This window comes from Mangifera indica, chromosome 11 (genome assembly GCF_011075055.1).
Source record: "Mangifera indica cultivar Alphonso chromosome 11, CATAS_Mindica_2.1, whole genome shotgun sequence".
Lineage (NCBI taxonomy): Eukaryota > Viridiplantae > Streptophyta > Magnoliopsida > Sapindales > Anacardiaceae > Mangifera > Mangifera indica.
The window spans coordinates 12,116,419-12,137,619 of record NC_058147.1 but is presented as its reverse complement, the minus strand read 5'-3'; the positions used below and the strand labels follow the sequence as shown (position 1 = coordinate 12,137,619).

At 33.1% G+C, this 21,201-nt stretch overlaps 3 protein-coding genes across 7 annotated transcripts; 1 reads left to right on the top strand and 2 right to left on the bottom strand.

Annotated features, from left to right (window-relative positions):
• Positions 1-1,777: 1,777 nt before the first annotated feature.
• LOC123229119 (pentatricopeptide repeat-containing protein At1g12300, mitochondrial-like) lies at positions 1,778-18,214 on the bottom strand. 5 transcript variants are annotated; one of them, XR_006504798.1, is made up of 4 exons: positions 16,803-18,214; positions 16,165-16,622; positions 2,216-2,298; positions 1,778-2,110 (listed from the first exon to the last, which is right to left on the bottom strand). XR_006504798.1 is itself a non-coding variant. In XM_044654716.1 (2 exons), exons 1-2 carry the CDS (start codon positions 18,187-18,189, stop codon positions 16,243-16,245), a joined length of 1,767 nt encoding a protein of 588 aa, XP_044510651.1. In that variant the 5' UTR covers positions 18,190-18,214; the 3' UTR covers positions 15,717-16,242. The 5 variants fall into 5 exon arrangements, 2 of the variants coding, with proteins under 2 accessions (XP_044510651.1, XP_044510652.1); XR_006504799.1 differs by having other exon boundaries at positions 1,778-2,298; positions 16,165-16,535; positions 16,593-16,622; XR_006504797.1 differs by having other exon boundaries at positions 1,778-2,298.
• LOC123228734 (pentatricopeptide repeat-containing protein At1g63130, mitochondrial-like) lies at positions 1,960-4,105 on the bottom strand. The gene is made up of 3 exons (XM_044654198.1): positions 2,600-4,105; positions 2,216-2,298; positions 1,960-2,110 (listed from the first exon to the last, which is right to left on the bottom strand). Exons 1-3 carry the CDS (start codon positions 4,103-4,105, stop codon positions 1,960-1,962), a joined length of 1,740 nt encoding a protein of 579 aa, XP_044510133.1.
• Positions 12,352-13,810, top strand: LOC123228733 (GDSL esterase/lipase At1g71691-like). The gene is made up of 4 exons (XM_044654196.1): positions 12,352-12,516; positions 12,610-12,848; positions 13,025-13,275; positions 13,450-13,810. The coding sequence occupies exons 1-4, from the start codon at positions 12,352-12,354 to the stop codon at positions 13,683-13,685; spliced, it is 891 nt and encodes a 296-aa protein (XP_044510131.1). The 3' UTR covers positions 13,686-13,810.
• Positions 18,215-21,201: the final 2,987 nt, after the last annotated feature.

The window sequence follows — 21,201 nt, the reverse complement described above, 5'->3', positions numbered from 1 at the left end:
GTTAGAAGCTCCATTGTCCAACTTGGATGAATTAGAAGTAGTTTAGAACTGTTGGAATCATAGGGACAAAGATTAATTTAATTGGATTATGTTTTTTTCTTGTTTTTTTGATAGGTTTATTTGGATTATGTTACTTTTAGGTGTTGTATACATTTTAATAACGTTCTGTTGTTCTCTTCTTTCGCTTTATTTTCTATTGCATTTCAGGGTTATGGAGTATTTATTCGAGTGGATGGATTCTGATTTAACCCTGCTACTTTGCTAGTATACTAATTTTAATCAACCAAATTTTCATAGCTATATGTCTCCATTGTTTATGTAACTAATTTTCATAGCTATATGTCTCCATTGTTATAGTTAAATAACCAAATTTAAATTTTAATCAACCCTGATTGCATAATTTAATAAATGAATTATTTCAAAATAAAAAAATAAATCTGTAAAAAACTTCATTCCACCCGAGATTTCTCACATGTTGTGTGTTTTGACATGTATATGAAAACTATCAATTACCCCCCAACATAAAATATCCATACCCCCATGCAGTACATAATGTAAAATATCTATAGGCCCCCACACATAACACATTATATACCCTATATTTTCAATTAGAGTTAGATTCGAAGCAAGTTTACAAGCTTTATTAATAAAACTTAATGATTAAATGTTTGTGCTGCTGAAATAAATCGAGTTGTTAATGTAATGGTGTCAACTTAATAATTAAATGGTTGTGCTCTTGAAATAAATCGAAGAAGAATAGTATTGGAATAAATGGTTGTGAATGTAAAAGGTATCCATTGTCAAACTTCACTTAACTGAGGAAGAAATACCAAAAAACAAAAAAGGTGGATGCCTTATGGTTCACTAACAATGGAAACTAAGGGTGTTTCTGGTTTAGTTCATTAGAGTTAACATAGTAAGATGCAACTTTTCTATTTGAGAAAAGTACCGCCTAGAAACAAAAAAACATACGCTACTAGTGATGTTACGAGCTCCAATGTCCAACTTGGATGAATTAGAAGTAGTTAGAACTATTGGAATCATAGGGACAAAGATTAATTTAATTGGATTATGTTTTTTTCTTGTTTTTTTGATAGGTTTATTTGGATTATGTTACTTTTAGGTGTTATATACATTTTAATAACATTCTGTTGTTCTCTTCTTTCGCTTTATTTTCTATTGCGTTTCAGGGTTATGGAGTATCATGTTATTCAAGTGGATGGATTTTGATTTATGCTAATATACTTTGTTGAGATTCTGATGGTGCTCCAGTTAGTGCTCCACCACACTTAAGGGATTTGTATGATTGCCATTAACATAATTTGTGTGAAATGCAGCTTTTTCTATTGGTGGATATATGTATAATTGAAGTCATTTTTATTATTTTGGAAATGTGAACTTTATAATTTCTTTTTTATTTATCTTTTTGGTGTTTGGTGGGAAAAGTTAGTAACTACTTTATAACATCATGCAAAGTGAGAAACTACTTTATAATTTGTTGCACACAAGTGTTGTTGACACCATAATTAATAGTTCCTCATGTACATTTATAATCTAATTGTTGATGATGCTGAGAAGAGAGACTCTAATTTTGTCACAAGCCTCAAAGACAAGCCCTATTTTCAGTGCATGAATTAAAGCAGAAGGCTAATTTGTGTTGTGTGATAGCAGTAGTCTTCCTCTCGCAATTTGAAACTCCATTCTGCTAGCAAACTTTAAAAGCCCATTTTTGAGATAACTGAACTTAGGTACCAAAAAGAGCAAAGAAATCAAAGGATGCAGAAGAAAATCGCCAAATTAATCAGAAGAATTTGGTTGCCATATAGAATATCCAAAAAGCACCACAACTCTCTTAATCACTAACCAGACTTGAATCTTTGTGTACTTGTTTGGCAGTTACTATTAAGAATAATTATTCCACGCAAACAATAAATCGATAAGTAAATGTATCGAAACCTCTCAAGGACCCTCTAGTGATGGATCACAAGAGAGATTCCCTTCTACCAGGAAGGCAGCACCATCATCGAGGTTCAACTTAGCATCAGCTACCACCAACTTCTTACTAGAGACTTCATCAAGGGGATTCATCTTTCCAAAGAAATAAAGATTCCTACTAACATTGATTGGTAAAAACGAACAAATGTAGAGACTATATTTATGTATGTATATTACAAGTAGCACTAAGAGTACACAGATGAGACATTCATGATCATACCATTTCTCAATAGCATCATTTTGATCAGTGGCCTTAGGTGCTAAACCATCTACAACCTTACGAGCATCTTCGTCAGTATTTTCCTTTGAAAACAAAAATAGGCAACTGTCAGAAACAAAGATGTATACTAATATAGCAACTTGGTAGTCAAGCCAAATCAACAGAGACAAAGACAAAATCTATAACTTCAATTATATGACTTCTTTATTAATGGATTCACATAAATACAATCACCACTACAATGGTGGCGCACAACTTTACATGGAAACTTTAACGTTTGCCAGGGCTCTCTTGATAAGCTATACTCCCCTGGAAAATGCACTTACTCAACAATCAACATCCTGTTGGTTCTTGGGTTGAAAAGGATGGTAACAAATTCAGGACTTCACGGTAATCTTCATGCTTTCCCAGTAAATCTAATATTATTGAACCTATGGATGCATCTGGTTTCACATTTCTCTCTTTCATTTTGTGAAGAAGTTCCACCACTTTTAAAGTCTCATTATTCTGCAAGAAACCAGACATAAGCGTATTGAAAGTGACCAAATCTGGCACAACACCATTTTGCTCCATATCTGAGAAACATTTACTTGCCATTTCTAACTTTCCTTCCTTACAAAATCCATGCATTATAATGTTATATGTAATAACATTAGGAACAAAGCCATTACTATGTAATCTGTTGAACATTTCCCAAGCAATATTGAGTCTCCCTGTTTTGCACAACCCATTAATGAGACAATTGAAAGTTGTGATGTCAGGTTGAATGTTTCGATTTATTAAAGTATAGAACAGTTCAACGGCCTCCAAAACACAACCATTTTTGCAATAACCATCAATAAGAATACTATACGTAAATAAGTCGGGAGGCAAATGACTAAGTTGCATCTTACCAAATAGCATTTTTGCATGTCTGACATTACCATTCATAAAAAACCCAGAGAGCAAGGTATTATAAGCAAAAACATTTGGCCTAACTCCCTCGGAAGTCATTTCCTCATAAAGATTAAAGGCTTCATCAATTTTTCGATTCTTGCAATACCATTTTATCAGAGTATTGTAGCTAACTACATCAGGTGTGCATCCCATACTCAACATTGAGGCTAAAAGTTCCTTGGCATCATCAATTTTATTTGTCCAGCATAAACCATCCATCAAAATATTGTAGCTAAAAACATCAGGCTTACAACCCATACTTGCCATGGAATCAAATAGCCTTCTAGCATCATCAATCTGACCTGCCAAGCAAAAACCACTCAAAAGTATGTTATAAGTTATTGTGTCGGGACAAACACCTCTATTTATCATTAGTTGGAACAACCCATTGGCTTCGTCCATCTTTCCATTGATCCAGAACTTATCAATTACCACGTTAAATGTCACCACATTAGGTTTTACACCTTCCTCCAACATCTCTATAAACAAAGTTTTAGCCTCCTCCCAATTAGATGTATTACACAAACCATAAATTAGAGTGGTGTAAGTAATCACGTTTGGATTAATGCCCTTGGTCTTCATTCCTGAAAACAGTTTCTTTGCCTTGTCTACTAACCCATATTTGCAAAGACCATCAATAATTGCAGTATAGCAAACAATATTATGCTTACAAATGACATCAAATTCACCATTCCCGTTATTCATTTCTTCAAACAACTGAAGGGCAACAGTGACATTACCAGTTCTACACAACCCAGTAATCAAAGTCCCAACTGTAACCACATCCGGTCTACAACCAACCGAAACCATTTTCCTAAAAAATTCAATGGCCTTCTTAATCTTGCCCGCCATACAAAGACCATTAATCAGATTGTTAAAAGTCAAAGCGTTTGGGTAAAAACCCCTCCTAAAAATACTCCCAAGAACAACAAAACCATCAGAATCGCGTGCCATTTTGCTTAAGCAATCAATTAAAATATTCAAAATAATGAAATCCGGCAACAACCCAGCTGAAATGAATCTCGTGTACATCACAAGAAGTTGATCAAAATGTTTTTTCTTAACAAGTGCAGAAAACAAAATACTGAAGGAAGACATAGCAGGAGTTGGGTGCATATGAATCATATAATTGAAGGAATCAAAAGCTTCATCAAGAGAAAAGTTACCTGACCTGCAGTTTACATGAAGGAAATTATAAAGTTGAGAATGGTGCTTAAGAGTGGAGATGTGTTTGGGTGGTGATTTTGTGTGTTGATTTTGGGAAACTGAAGAAAGAATAGATGAAGATGAAAATCTAACATTGAAAGATGATTTTGAAGAAACAAGTGAAGTTTTAAGAAACATTTTCAGAGGACATTTGAAAAAAAAAATCCTAAATTTTTTTTGAAACAAATCAGGTCGATTCGGGTTTATCAAAGCATGAACTACATCTATAAGACATTTTACTGACAAACATTTCTTTTTCAATATATAGTTTCTCTTCAAATTTCCCTTTGAGCAGCTCTACAAATTTGCATATTTAAAAACAGAAGAACTAACTGATTAAAAGTTAAAAATTATAAATACATACACCAACACTATTTGTTCTTGTTCAACTTTAATTTTGATACATAAATATCACTACCTCACTGTTAATCAAGAATCAAAATTTTTCTATTACATACATTAATAAGGCACTTCATTTTGCATATTCACAATTAGTAATATATTTAAGGGAAAAAGGACTATTTCCCACCCAACTTTTAGTCTAATCTTAAAATCATACCTATGACACTTAGAAAACCCAAACACCCACCCATGAACTAACTACCATCCAAATTTTCAGTTAAGGACTGGGGTAAAATCGTTAGTTTACCTATAATTCTTAAAACTTTGAAATTGACATCATTTTTCCCCCAGGGTTTAAAAACTAACATTTCAATCCATCCTCAAAGTTTGAAAAGTTTAAATTTCACCTCTAAAGATTGTTTTCTTCTTTAGCCACCATCATTCTGACTGACAACCGATGCTTTTCATCTTTCTTCCAGATCTGACTATGAAGGACGATGAAGTACAGTCATCTAGACTCGATAATAAAACATCATCCTTCTTTTTAAGTCTTCCCATTCTGGATGACAAGAGTCATCCTCTATCATAGAAAACTTTCGTTTCTTCCTATCATCTACCAGTTCCCTAAGCCACCGAAAATGAAACCTGGAAAGAGGGAAAAAAGTGAATTTTTCAAAGTTTAATCATGACGGGTGAATATGAGTTTTCTAAACTAAGGGGTGAAAATGATATAAATTTTTTAGGTTTTAGGGTTTATGGGTAAAATAATGATTTTACCCTTACTTCTAAGTAAAAATTTGGACGATAGTTAGCCCATGAGTGGATGTTTGAGTTTTTCATCTACCGTGGATATAATTTTGAATTTGGACTAAAACTTGGGTGGAAAATTGTCCTTTTCCCTATATTTAATAAATAAAACTATATGTACAAATAATTTTATTTATTTATTTATATATAATGATGTGATATTTTGTGATTAAATGATTAAATTGTTAATTTTTTACTTTATTTCAACATTATTCAATCAGGAAAAGGACAATTTTCCACCAAAGTTTTAGTCGAAATTCAAAATCATATTCATGGCAGATATAAAATCCAAATAGCTATTCATAGGCTAACTGTAATCTAAATTTTTAGTTAGAGACAGGGATATAATCATTATTTTATCCATAAATCCTAAAACCTAAAAACTTTATATCATTCCACCCTCAGTTTAAAAAACTCAAATTTACCCCCATGATTAAACTTTAAAAAATTCACTTTTCCCCCTTTTGAGGTTTAATCTCTAGTGGCTCAGGAAACCGACTGGAGATCAAGAAGAAGTGTAGGTCCTCTCTAGCTACAAAGGATAATGAAAAACGACCCTTCGTTGTCCAGATCTGAACGATGAAGTATCGTCTAGATCTATAAGAAGAGACAAAGGACGATGTTTCATCGTCCTTTGTCCCATTGTCTAGACATGACGAAAGATGATACTTTGTCATCCTTCGTCTCTTCTTATAGATTTGGATGATGTTTCATTGTCCAGATCTGGATGATAAAGGGTCGTCCTTCATAAAAATTATATTATTAATTAATTATATTTTAAGCCCATAACTCTAATAGAAAATTTTAATAGAAGTTGAATGATGAATGAGCATTTGAATTTTTAAAACATTGTGAGTGAGAGTTTGAGGATGGACTAAATCTTAGGTGGGAATAAGTCTTTTGGCCTTTAATTTATTATGAATAATATTTTACTTTCTCTCAGTTTGTTAAGGGAAACAGAACAAACAAAGTGAGACAACCTTTAATGTAATCATGCAAACTTCTAATAAATTTTCAATGTGTAAATATAAATAATTGAGAAAAAGAAAGTTAAAAAAAAATAATCGATTCTCAAATATTTAATGGTAATTGGTAAGCACACTTGTTAACAAATAATCATACTTTTCTTAAACTTTCTGCCACATAGATAAGAAAATTAAAGCATTGCATGAATTTCATCTTTGAGGAAATATAATTTTGATTTTTATTCATTATAAAAAACACCTACAATCTACAAGTCATACTTTGTTTTTTTTCCCTCTTAAACACGCTTTAGCACTTTTTCCTTTAATTAAAAGACACAAACAAATCATACTATTTAAAAAATTAAAATAAAAAAGAAAATAATGCAAAGTATATCAAGTCTATGGAGGCTTAAGCAATGTAAACACTATGGAGAATGGTGGATGACTTGTGCTCAACTTGCATCTAGAATGGCCAACTCATGATCAAGTGACGCCAAAAAAAAAAATAAATAAAAGAAAAGTCATCAAAGAAGAAAAAGAATCAATACCAAAGAAGAACATAAAAAGCCATTGAAGAAGAAGAATCATCCACATGGTGAGATAAAGTGTCACTATACTAGTGAGATATCAATCTTGGGTAGAACAACAATCCAAACTCAAACTAGCTCACATCACATCCACCCTAAACTACGAGAGACCATGGTCTCAATACTACCAACGCCAATCTCGAAAGGCATTCCCCATTCCAACCTTTCTTTTGTTGTCTTTAACTCAATTCTAGTAGATTGTTTCCTTCATTCATCCAAGACAAACTTTAGAATCATACTTGATATGTTACTATACTTAGTGAGCACACTTTATAGTCACGTGTAGCTTTCTAAGGTTTAAGACCCAACTTTGCTTCAACTTGGTTCAAAATCATAGGTATACTAGAATATGCAACTCAAAAGACCGAGTTCCAATTTGACATATCTAAACATTGAAATACCTATATTAGGTTCTTGTCAATATGATTTGAAATAAGGTTGGTAACTTGCTTCTTAATGTGAAAGGTAAGCTCATGCTCATGAATACTCAAACTAATAGTTTCAAGACGAAAGGCCATGTTGGTTATGTGTTGTTTGTATGTGAAGACGAATGATGATAAAGATAGAATCCATTGACTCGAAAAATATTAGGTTTAAGATATCTGTTGATTTGGCCTATATTTGAGTTCCGAAAAAAATGTTGATAAATATTTGAAATCAAAATCTCTAGCCAGAGTATAATATAAGTTATACTAAAGATATTTGTGATGAAGTGTTTTGAACATATCAATTGATGATTTGTATAGAATTGAAATTAGGACTTTGACGAACCATGAGCCCGAAATTGATCAAGATTAGATGATGGAAAGATCTTATCTACATGAAATGTACGATTGAAGGTATTAGATTCAATAAAGTGTTTTTTCATCGTAGTTTAGGGGTTATGACACATTGCTAAATGTTTATCATAATCGTTGAGTTTTCATATGTATTTCAGATTGTTCAAAAAAAGACTCATGATTATGTCATAATGAATCTAAAGGGTCACACTAATAAATCAAGCTTTTGAGAGTAAGGAGTATATTACCTGAGATTGGCTAGCACCTTGCGAAGGATACTTAACATTAGTATCATATAAAGTTTTACATAGGTAGAAAAGTAATATTTTAAAAGTTAAAATGTTTGTGAAGCAGAATTAGGGTAGCTAAGATATATAATTGATATGCATGCATGATTGTAGTTTAAATTAAAAATTTAAAGGACCGATTAATAATTTCGTTATTGTTTATTAGCCACCAACATAAAAATGGCTCATTAGTTTATCTTAGATGAACTAAGCTCGTTTGAAACAAACTTTCTATCACAAAAACAACATTCTTTTCCTTTCTCTCTACCCCTCGGGTTTGGGTGTTTTTGGCTTGGAGGTGCAACTTTTTTGAGATTTTTTAAAGTGAGAGACTCCTTCCATCATCCTACATCTAAAGCAAAGGAGTAGGTAATCTTCTAACCTTCTCATGTATGTTTCTTTTCATGCTTTGATTCTTGCTTTTATGTATATGCATGCCCATTTTGCTTCATTCTTCTTCCCCATTTATTTCAAAAACAATGTCACTGCTGATCAAGAATTAAAATTTTCTCATCACCTACATTAACAAACACTTCACTTTGCATATTTACAAATAACAATATATTTAATGAATAAAGCTATATGTACAAACAAATATTATCAACTTATTTTTATAAACTGATGTGACAATTTGTAATTGAATAATATGATTGCTTATTTTTTAATCTTATTTTAACATTATCTAATCACATATTGTTATATTAGATTATATAAATAAGTTAATAAAATTTGTTTTTATACATATTATTTTTCATGTTTAAATACTAAAACAATAATGTGTATTTTAAATCTTCGTACATTGACCTTGAAATGGTATTGATACTAAACATGGTTAAAATTCAAAAAATTTTAAAAATATATAGAAGAATTAATTGTTGAAAATATTGTTAGTAACACATCCTTAAACAAATTTAAATTGCAACTTACAAGAAGAAACAAGCCAAAATTATCTAATTTAATTTATTATAAATGTTAAAATATGAATTAATTGTATATTAGAATATTAAAATATCTTAATAATACATAAGTGTATACCTATCATAAATCTTATATAAAAAAATAAAATTAATATAATTAATATACATAAATGTAAAATGGGAAAATATATATTTAGAATATTTGCTCACTTAGGAAATAAAATATTTGGATTATATTCTAATATAGAATATAATATATTCGAAATCTATTCAAATATTTTATAACTGAAATAATATATTTGAAATATATTCCAACACACCCCTCAAACTTAAGTGAGCAAATAAAATAGAAAATAATATATATTTTAGTTAGACTTGCTCACGCCCTTGCTTTCACATATGGAAAAAGTGGAAAGATGAGTTCATTAGTTTGGGTACATTCACACTTTCACTTATGTAGAAAGTGAAAAAATGAGTTTTCAATTCAAATATTGTCACGTTTTCACTTGCTTAGAAAGTGAAAAGATGAGAGTATCAGACTCACGCCTTCACCTATGTGGAAAGTGAAAAGATGAGTTTGCAAACGTGATGTTTGCTTAATTGAGTTTGCAAACTCATCTTTTATGTTTGCAAACTCATCTTTTCACTTTCCACTTAGGTGAAGGCATGACAAAACCTAATAAACTCATCTTTCTACTTCTTACACAAATGACGACATGAGCGTGCCCAAACTAAAACTCATATTTCCACTTTCTACATAGGTGAAGGCATAAGTGTGTCCAAAGTAATAAACTTATTTTTTCACTTTCCATATATGTGGAGATGAAGACATAAGTGAGCTTAACTAAAATGCCAAAAGGATGCTTGTCTTTGATACCATCTAAAAATATGAATAAATTGTATTTTTTTGTATATTAAACTATCTAAGTAATACATAAACTTTTTTGTATATTAAACTATCTATCATAAATTTTATATAAGGAAATACAAATCAAGATAATTAATATACAATAATATAAAAATGGAAAACATATATTTAGAATATCTGTTAACTTAGGAAATAATATATTTAAAATATATTCTAATATATAAAATAATATATTCGAAATCTATTTAAATATATTCTAACCGAAATAATATATTTAAAATATATTTTAACAATAAATAATATTTTCTTTTCTTAGTTTTTTAAGGGAAATAAAACAAACAATCATCTAATTTAATTTAATTTATTGTAATCACGCAAATTTGTAGTAAGTTTTCAATGTATAAAATTAAAAAGGAATTGAGAGTAAGAAAATTAAAAAAAAGTTATATAGATTCCGAAATATTTAACGCTAATTGGTAACCAAACTTGTTAACAAAGAATCATGCTTCGCTCAAAATTAAAGCATTGCCTAAATTTCAACTTAGAGTAAATATAGTTTTGATTTTTATTCATTATAAAGAACACCTACAATTTTCAAGGGCATATTAATTAAAAGGCCAAAAAGTTTATTCCCACACAAGGCCAGAATAAATTACAAGTAGTTTAGAAGTGTTGGAATTATAGGGACAAAAATTAGAAGTAGATATCAGAAAAAATATGACTATGGATGTTATTACTGTGTAACCATATCAGAAAAATATGACTGATGCATATCTTGCGTAGAATTGATCCTTCTTTGTACTAATTTTTAAATGTAGATGTTATTGTTGTGTAACTGTTTTCACAAAGATAATTTTGTGATTATCTGAAACAATAATACTATTTAATAATACACCATCTATGTATCCAAATTATGTGTAAAAATTATGTACGTATAATATTGCTCTTCATGAAAGGAATACTATTTAATGCTAATTTAATTGGTTTACCCTTTCTGTTTTTTTTCTCTGATAGGTTTATTTGGATTATGTTACTTTTAGGTGTTATATACATTTTAATAACGATTTGTTATTCTCTTCTTTCTCTTTTATTTTCTATTACATTTTAGGGTTATTGAGTATCATGTGATTTAAGTGGATGGATTCTGATTTAACCTTGCCACTTTGCTAGTATACTTTGTCAAGATTTTGATGATGCTCCAACATTTATTACATTTATGAGATCCAATCCAACCCCTTTCAACCTAACATTGTTTTGTCATTTAATCTTAGGGAGAAGGACTATTTCCCACCCAACTTTTGATGCGTTCTTAACTACCACCCACAGCAGATGAAAATCCACTTTTTCCACCCATGAGCCATTAATATGAATGATATCTGTTTGCATAAGGGTAAAATGGCTATTTTTCCCTTATTAGATGAAATGACAAAGATACCCCTCAATTTAATTTGCAAAATTCATCCCAAAATTGATGTGAGCGTTTTACCTTCACCCCCCTTAGGTTTTAGAAACTAACATTTCACCTTACCTAAAGTTTTTAAACTTTGAAAACTAACATTTTCATCCCCAAACCTAGGGTTTCCATATTTTTCAAAAAATAGTCGCCCCCCATAACTTTCAGAACTAGCAGTTTCACCCCTATTCTTCAACTTCAGCTCTCAACGTTGTCTTCGGCGTCTTCACCGACCTCCTTTTTCTTCTGGTGTGACGGCAGTAGTGCGACGAAGAGATCTTCATCTCCTCGTCGTCACACGGTGCGACAAAGAGAAAGAGATCTCTTCATTGCACCACCGTGCGACGAAGAGGTCTCTCTTCGTTGCTCCACCCAGATGATGAAGGACGACGCTTCGCCGTCCTTTGTCGCTCGGCACGTCGTCCAAACGCGATGACGAAGCGTCTTCCTTCATCTGTTCCTCCCTATCTGGACGACGTTTCGTCGTCCAGATCTGGGCGACGAAGGGTCATCCTTCGTCGTCTTTTGTAGTCGAAGATGGGAGATCGATCGAATGCGTCGACCGTCAGTGGTTGCCGGAGAAGGAAGCGAACCCTAGGGGTGAAATTAAACTTTTCAAACTTTGAGGATGGATTAGTTATTAGTTTTTAAAACCTGGAGGAGGGAAACGGTAAAATTTTAAAGTTTTAAGGTTTTAAATAGTAAGTGACGATTTTGCCCCTGTTCTAACTGAAGAATTGGACGGTAGTTTGGTCATGAGTGGGAAAAGTGGATTTCCATCTGCCGTGGGTGGCAATTTAAAAACACATCAAAAGTTGGGTGGGAAATAGTCTTTCTCCCTTTAATCTTATCTATTTTCACATTCTAACTAAATCACGAGGAGTTCAGTTTGACATGCTCTTAATGGCAAAATTAAATGTCTTCATCATCTCTTAATAATTACCAATTTAAAGGTATTTTCCTCTTAGTAACTAGGATTAATTATAATAATGACCTCATTTGTTTTAATTGATGTGTTATGCATTTATTCAGCTGTGGAGTTGGGCCTTCCCTTGATCCCTGCATACTCTAAAGCTTCTGGAGATCAAGTTCTTCATGGAGTCAACTATGCTTCTGCCGCCGCGGGCATCCTTGACATCACCGGAAGAAACTTCGTAAGAAAACTTCATTTATAAGGAAGAATTCATATGCAGATAATAGAGGAGTTAAATTTTTATAAAGAGTTTGTCTGTATAATGTTTGATCAGGTGGGTCGTATACCGTTTAGTCAACAAATGAGGAACTTCCAAAATACTCTGGATCAAATTACTGGTAATCTTGCGGCAACTATTTTGTCCAAGGCTATCGCAAGATCTATATTCTTTGTAGGGATGGGGAGCAATGACTACTTGAACAACTATCTCATGCCAAATTACAATACCAAGAATGAATATAATGCTCAACAATATGCTGATCTTTTGGTTGAACAATACGCGCGGCAACTCACTGTGAGATCTCTTAACCTGGTTTACACACCATAAATCTTTACTTTTAAAATTTTTACCAATCTATATCATGTCTTTTTGATTGATTTTGATTCAACTATATATAGTACCCAACTGAGCTTAACTTATTAGTTAAACTGACGAATTTTTTAATCTAATTATGTGCATGACAAACACAAAGCCTGTACAATCTGGGCGCTCGGAACGTTGTACTAGCTGGATTAGGAAGAATGGGCTGCATACCAAGCATCTTAGCTCAAAACCAGCTTGGTGCCTGCTCAGAAGAAGTTAACCAGCTTGTTTTACCTTTCAATACAAATGTGAAGACGATGATCAACAATCTTAATGCCAATCTTCTCGGTTCAAAATTCATTTACATCGATATCGCTAGAATGTTTGTAGATCTATTAGTCAACTACAGATCCTATGGTATGCATACACTACTTCTATACTTAATATTTTATCATTCAATAAAATTATGTTTACCCATTTTGAATATACAAAATTACTTTTTCTCGTTTTCTTTATATTATCTTCAGCTATTTAAAATAGTGATACAAATTTACGTCTTCTTCACTACTTTGAACTGTTTTATGCACACAGGGTTCAATGTTATAGATCGAGGATGTTGCGAAATCGGGCGAAATAGAGGACAAATTACGTGTCTTCCATTCCAAACACCATGTCCAAACAGAGATCAGTATGTGTTTTGGGATGCATTTCATCCAACAAAAGCTGTCAACATTTTATTTGGAAAGAAGGCCTTCTCGGGCGACTTAGGCATCGTTTATCCCATGAACATACAGCAACTTGCCAATCTTGACATTGGACCCAATTAATAAGAATTTAGAATGAGAGCCATGCCCATGCATGTAGTTGTTTCAGTTTTTAGGGCTTGTTGTAATCAGAGGAAAGTTGGGATTGTGGTTTTTTCTTTCATAATGCAGCAACTTTAATTTGGTTACCCTTGGATGGATTTGTTTCCTTTGTCCTTTAGTATAAACGAATGTTTGGCTCTTAGATTGGACATATCCTTATTTATTTCTGCTGTAGTAGTTTAATATTTTAGGGAATTATGATGTTATGGCTAGCAGCCTTTCATAATTCTATGTATAAAGCTCCACCAAATCTTCAGTGTTCATAGCGGCATACCTGTACCTGTTGAGTGATGGGTTCCACGTCAAGTTAAAAAGGCCAAATGACCATGTTCCACCCAAGGTGTAATGGCCAAATGACTATGTTCCACCCAAGGTGTAATGAACTTTGTTTCTGATACTTGAAAAATAAATTAAAACATAAAAAAGTAACATAGTCTAAAAACCAACTATAACCTCAGTGTCTGGCTCTTTCTCTCAAAAACACAACTCAAATTAGGTGTCGTTGTTACTGTTAAGCCTCAACATTTCTCCAATGGGTTGGTATTGCTTTTCTTTATGTAACTAATTTTCATAGCTATATGTCTCCATTGTTATAGTTAAATAACCAAATTTAAATTTTAATCAACCCTGATTGCATAATTTAATAAATGAATTATTTCAAAATAAAAAAATAAATCAATAAAAAACTTCATTCCACCCGAGATTTCTCACATATTGTGTGTTTTCACATGTATATGAAAACTATCAATTACCCCCCAACATAAAATATCCATACCCCCATGCAGTACATAATGTAAAATATCTATAGGCCCCCACACATAACACATTATATACCCTATATTTTCAATTAGAGTTAGATTCGAAGCAAGTTTACAAGCTTTATTAATAAAACTTAATGATTAAATGGCTGTGCTGCTGAAATAAATCGAGTTGTTAATGTAATGGTGTCAACTTAATTATTAAATGGTTGTGCTCTTGAAATAAATCGAAGAAGAAAAGTATTGGAATAAATGGTTGTAAATGTACTGTGGTATCCATTGTCAAACTTCACTTAACTGAGGAAGAAAAACCAAAAAGCGAAAAAGGTGGATGCCTTATGGTTTACTGACAATGGAAACTAAGGGTGGTTCTGGTTTAGTTCATTAGAGTTAACATAGTAAGATGCAGCTTTTCTATTTAAGAAAAGTAGAGTCAAGAAACAAAAAAACATACGCCACTAGTGATGTTACGAGCTCCAATGTCCAACTTGGATGAATTAGAAGTAGTTTAGAACTGTTAGAATCATAGAGACAAAGATTAATTTAATTGAATATGTTTTTTTGATAGGTTTATTTGGATTATGTTACTTTTAGGCGTTATATACATTTTAATAACGTTTTGTTGTTCTCTTTTTTCGCTTTATTTTCTATTGCGTTTCAAGGTTATGGAATATCATGTTATTCAAGTGGATAGATTTTGATTTATGCTAGTATACTTTGTCGAGATTCTGATAGTGCTCCACCACACTTAAGGGATTTGTATGATTGTCATTAACATAATTAGTGTGAAATGCAGCTTTTTCTATTGGCGGATATATGTATAATCGAAGTCATTTTTATTATTTTGTAACTGTGAACTTTATAATTTCTTTTTTATTTATCTTTTTGGTGTTTGGTGGGAAAAGTTAGTAACTACTTTATAACATCATGCAAAGTGAGAAACTACTTTATAATTTGTTGCACACTAGTGTTGTTGACACCATAATTAATAGTTCCTCATGTACATTTATAATCTAATTGTTGATGATGCCGAGAAGAGACTCTAATTTTGACACAAGCCTCAAAGACAAGCCCTATTTTCAGTGCATGAATTAAAGCAGAAGGCTAATTTGTGTTGTGTGATAGCAGTAGTCTTCCACTCGCAATTTGAAACTCCATTCTGCTAGCAAACTTTAAAAGCCCATTTTTGAGATAACTGAACTTAGGTACCAAAAAGAGCAAAGAAATCAAAGGATGCAGAAGAAAATCGCCAAATTAATCAGAAGAATTTGGTTGCCATATAGAATATCCAAAAAGCACCACAACTCTCTTAATCACTAACCAGACTTGAATCTTTGTGTACTTGTTTGGCAGTTACTATTAAGAATAATTATTCCACGTAAACAATAAATCGAGAAGTAAATGTATCGAAACCTCTCAAGGACCCTCTAGTGATGGATCACAAGAGAGATTCCCTTCTACCAGGAAGGCAGCATCATCATCGAAGTTCAACTTAGCATCAGCTACCACCAACTTCTTACTAGAGACTTCATCAAGGGGATTCATCTCTCCAAAGAAATATAGCAACTTGGTAGTCAAGCCAAATCAACAGAGATGAAGACAAAATCTATAACTTCAATTATATGACTTCTTCATTAATGGATTCACATAAATACAATCACCACTACAATGTTGGCACACACCTTTACACGGAAACTTTAACGTTTGCCAGGGCTCTCTTGATAAGCTATACTCCCCTGGAAAATGCACGTCCTCAACAATCAACATCCTGTTGGTTCTTGGGTTGAAAAGGATGGTAGCAAATTCAGGACTTCATGATAATCTTCATGCTTTCCCAGTAAATCTAATATTATTGAACCTGTGGATGCATCTGGTTTCACATTTCTCTCTTTCATTTTGTGAAGAAGTTCCACCACTTTTAAAGTCTCATTATTCTGCAAGAAACCAGACATAAGCGTATTGAAAGTGACCAAATCTGGCGCAACACCATTTTGCTCCATATCTGAGAAACATTTACTTGCCATTTCTAACTTTCCTTCCTTACAAAATCCATGCATTATAATGCTATATGTAATAACATCTGGAACAAAGCCATTACTATGTAATCTGTTGAACATTTCCCAAGCAATATTGAGTCTCCCTGTTTTGCACAACCCATTAATGAGACAATTGAAAGTTGTGATGTTAGGTTGAATGTTTCGATTTATTAAAGTATAGAACAGTTCAACAGCCTCCAAAACATAACCATTTTTGCAATAACCATCAATAAGAATACTATACGTAAATAAGTCGGGAGGCAAATTACTAAGTTGCATCTTACCAAATAGCTTTTTTGCATGTCTGACATTACCGTTCATAAAAAGCCCAGATAGCAAGGTATTATAAGCAACAACATCTGGCCTAACTCCCTCTGAAGTCATTTCCTCATAAAGATTCAAGGCTTCATCAATTTTTCGATTCTTGCAATACCATTTGATCAGAGTATTGTAGCTAACTACATCAGGTGTGCATCCCATACTCAACATTGAGGCTAAAAGTTCCTTGGCATCATCAATTTTATTTGTCAAGCATAAACCATCCATCAAAATATTGTAGCTAAAAACATCAGGCTTACACCCCATACTTGCCATGGAATCAAATAGCCTTCTAGCATCATCAATTTGACCTGCCAAGCAAAAACCACTCAAAAGTGTGTTATAAGTTATTGTGTTGGGACAAACACCTCTATTAATCATTAGTTGGAACAACCCATTGGCTTCGTCCATCTTTCCATTGATACAGAGCTTATCAATTACCACGCTAAATGTCACCACATCAGGTTTTACACCTTCCTCCAACATCTCTATAAACAAAGTTTTAGCCTCCTCCCAATTACATGTATTACACAAACCATAAATTAGAGTGGTGTAAGTAATCACGTCTGGATTAATGCCCTTGGTCTTCATTTCTGAAAACAGTTTCTTTGCCTTGTCTACTAACCCATATTTGCAGAGACCATCAATAATTGTAGTATAGCAAACAATATTAGGCTTACAAATGACACCAAATTCACCATTCCCGTTATTCATTTCTTCAAACAACTGAAGGGCAACAGTGACATTACCAGTTCTACACAACCCAGTAATCAAAGTCCCAACTGTAACCGCATCCGGTCTACAACCAACTGAAACCATTTTCCTAAAAAATTCAATGGCCTTCTTAATCTTGCCCGCCATACAAAGACCATTAATCAGATTGTTAAAAGTCAAAGCGTTTGGGTAAAAACCCCTCCGAAAAATACTCCCAAGAACTACAAAACCATCAGAATCGCGTACCATTTTTCTTAAGCAATCAATTAAAATATTCAAAATAAAGAAATCCGGCAACAACCCAGCTGAAATGAATCTCGTGTACATCACAAGAAGTTGATCAAAATGTTTTTTCTTAACAAGTGCAGAAAACAAAATACTGAAGGAAGACATAGCAGGAGTTGGGTGCATATGAATCATATAATTGAAGGAATCAAAAGCTTCATCAAGAGAAAAGTTACCTGACCTGCAGTTTACACGAAGGAAATTATAAAGTTGAGAATGGTGCTTAAGAGTGGAGATGTGTTTGGGTGGTGATTTGGTGTGTTGATTTTGGGAAACTGAAGAAAGAATAGATGAAGATGAAAATCTAACATTGAAAGATGATTTTGAAGAAACAAGTGAAGTTTTAAGAAACATTTTCAGAGGACATTTGAAAAAAAAAACCCTAAAGCATGAACTACATCTATAAGACATTTTACGGTCAAACATTTCTTTTTCTATATATAGTTTCTCTTCAAATTTCCCTTTGAGCAGCTCTACAAATTTGCATATTTAAAAACAGAAGAACTAACTGATTAAAAGTAAAAAATTATAAGGGAAATTATTAAAAATGGCCAAAATACCCTCCCACTAAGCAAAAATGCACAAAATCACTATTTTCAAGCAAAAATGCCCAAAATCACTATTCCTAAGCAAAAATGCCCATGACTTTTTTTAAAATACCAAAATTGCCCTTCCTCTCATTTATATAAACCCTCCTCACTCATTATGAGAGGTTAAATGAAATTTTATTACAATTAGAGGGGCATTTTAATATTAGGGGTTAAATGTCAGATTTCCAAAGAATTTTTCGATTATTGTCATTCTAGGGTATTTCAACTTTTAGAATTCGAATTTCAGTTCTGTTTTTTCGAATTTCACCGTTTTACGATATATCGACTCATATTTTTCAGATTTTCGAAGAATTTTTCGATTGTTGCCATTCTAGGGTATTTCAACTTTTAGAATTCGAATTTTAGTTTCGTTTTTTTGAATTTCACGATTTTAGGATATATCGAATCGTATTTTCTGAATTTTTGAAGAATTTTTCGATTGTTGCTGGATAGTAACATCACTCAAATCATATATAAAATGAAATCAAACACATATCTATATATAATGATAGATAAAATACATCGTACACATACACACATACAATAAATATATACATACGAACATATGAAGAATGATAAATAAACAATGAGCTAACTAAATATACATCCGTGAGCTACTCGATATAGTGAAAATACAACTACAACACTAAACGACGACGCGTAGAGGTAGACGACTCTTGGGGAAAATCAACGCTCCGTGACAATGCCAGACACTCAAAAAAACGTAACATAAACACGCCATAGTCATCGGATCTCAGTCCCTGCTGAAGGACATTCGCTCTATATAAAGCGAGGGAATCACGTTGTGGAGTCTGTCCAGAAGCGATCTAAAAACTCGTCGCCTCTAATAACGCTGGTATGAATGTCAGATACGGTCGCATCCGCTGCTCAAGAGACCCCATATTCCCTGAATATGATACCTCTGAATCGTATACCGTAATCGACCACTCACGAAAATCTATAACTTCGATGACCCAATGTGCTTTCTCGAAGTTTATAGGGATGTAAACTTATAAACAGTGACAAATTTTAGTTAATTATCGTTGTCATCAACCAATTCAATGTAATAGAAATATATATATACTATACCTAATCGACTATCCCCCATGGTTTGTATAGCAATCCCGGGGTGTATGCTGCCTTAACCATCCTCGTGAAGAGCTCCGAAAACTCAAACTCCTCAAACGGTGTGGTCTGCCAACTCTTCTAAGCCATCTCAATATGGCCTCCGAAGAATGTGTGGGCAGTTGTCCAACGATGTGAAACAGTCACACGGTGGTCGTCCCGGTGCTGACGTAATAAAGCCAAAAAAGAATCCACGTACTAAAATGGTATAAACAAGTTCACATGTGTTAGTTATTGATAAATATATCAAACTTTTTCCCGAATTATATAGTATAGACAACTTACATCGTCGATCAGCCATTAGCACAACTCTACCACAAACCGCCAAAACCTATCCTTTGACTTCGACCTGATGAAGTAGACATTATGTGTGTCGGAAGCCGCAACTGTGGTGTACCACGTGAGGAAAGATTCCTCACACTCTGAGGCAAAGGATGGAATGGTTCTAAGTTACCGTTTCGCCCTCCCTTTGAGTGGATTTGTATACGAGGTGCGAACCAACGGACCCTTCTGGACGATCCAACCACGTGCTGTACGAATCAGCTGCATGATCCCAAAAAACAATTAAGTCATCATTCCATCTTACGTAACAATTAGCATTAATCGATTTATTTTACCTTCTTCATCTATGCGGGAGGAGGTTTAGCTAGAGAATCTTGAATCACGATCAAGTCCACCACGCGTGCTCCCTCGGCGGGCTGAAAAATTGTAATTTTGAACTTCTTAGTGACCAATATATACGAATATTTATATACTAAGTATAATTGATATACCTCAATATAGATGGCCTTAGAAACGTCCTCCTGGAAGTCCTTCTGTGAACCATTATCCACTATTTTTTTGGTTGAGCTCAGGATATCAGCAAGTAACCGTAATCGCTCATCCTGAAAAAGAGTCAAAACATCATTAAATAAACAATATAATTGAAAAGATAACTCGATCAATGTCATTTTTTAAAAAACGTTAACCTCAACTTCCGGAGAAGGTGTTCGGGGAGAACCCTCAATCGATAATATATCAATGTCGGTTCCCTATATGCATGAAAAGGACAAAATGGTAAATTACATTTCATATAAAATATAATATCTATAATAATTATCATACCTCAAGTGGAGGATCTGAAGCAACTAGAGATTCGACCGGATGGCCTTCATGAGGAAGACCCTATACGAATATATATACCCTATATTAATCGATAACTGAACAATCATAAAAGTAAAGTTTCATTGATAAGTGACATACCTTAGCTCGGACAGGTGATGCAGCAACAAAAGGGCTAACCGGTGCCTCCTCCTGGCGACTACCCTAAGATAATAGTAATAATAACTTAATCAGTGACATTTCACATATAACAATACTATAATATAATAACGACATTTAACATTAAATATAAATTTGAAATGTCATACAGACCTCGTGTGACTAATGGGATGGTATTGCGATATCAATGAGGGATGTCAGTCGGATATCATCATCCCTCTCCTGTACGAATGCAATAATAGTTGTCAGAATAATAACACTACTATCATTTTTTATAAGTAATAAATTAGAAGTGGTTTAACAACCTGAGTGACGTGGGCTGGATATGTACGCGTGACGATGTCTTCTAGACAAGCATACGATCCTATAATCGAGTCATATCGTCACGTAA

Bases quoted from the DNA above. Each gene is read 5' to 3' on its own strand.
- LOC123228733 (XM_044654196.1), top strand. From the start codon at position 12,352: ATGACCTCATTTGTTTTAATTGATGTGTTATGCATTTATTCAGCTGTG. The intron at 12,849-13,024 runs TGTGAGATCTCT...ATGACAAACACA, and splicing joins CAATACGCGCGGCAACTCAC to AAGCCTGTACAATCTGGGCG. The intron at 13,276-13,449 runs GTATGCATACAC...TTATGCACACAG, and splicing joins AGTCAACTACAGATCCTATG to GGTTCAATGTTATAGATCGA.
- LOC123228734 (XM_044654198.1), bottom strand. From the start codon at position 4,105: ATGGCACGCGATTCTGATGGTTTTGTTGTTCTTGGGAGTATTTTTAGG. The intron at 2,299-2,599 runs GTCCTGAATTTG...TTGTTTTCAAAG, and splicing joins AGCATGAAGATTACCGTGAA to GAAAATACTGACGAAGATGC. The intron at 2,111-2,215 runs GTATGATCATGA...CAATGTTAGTAG, and splicing joins AATGATGCTATTGAGAAATG to GAATCTTTATTTCTTTGGAA.
- LOC123229119 (XM_044654716.1), bottom strand. From the start codon at position 18,189: ATGTTTCTTAAAACTTCACTTGTTTCTTCAAAATCATCTTTCAATGTT. The intron at 16,623-16,802 runs GTAAGATGCAAC...TGTGCAAAACAG, and splicing joins ACATGCAAAAAAGCTATTTG to GGAGACTCAATATTGCTTGG.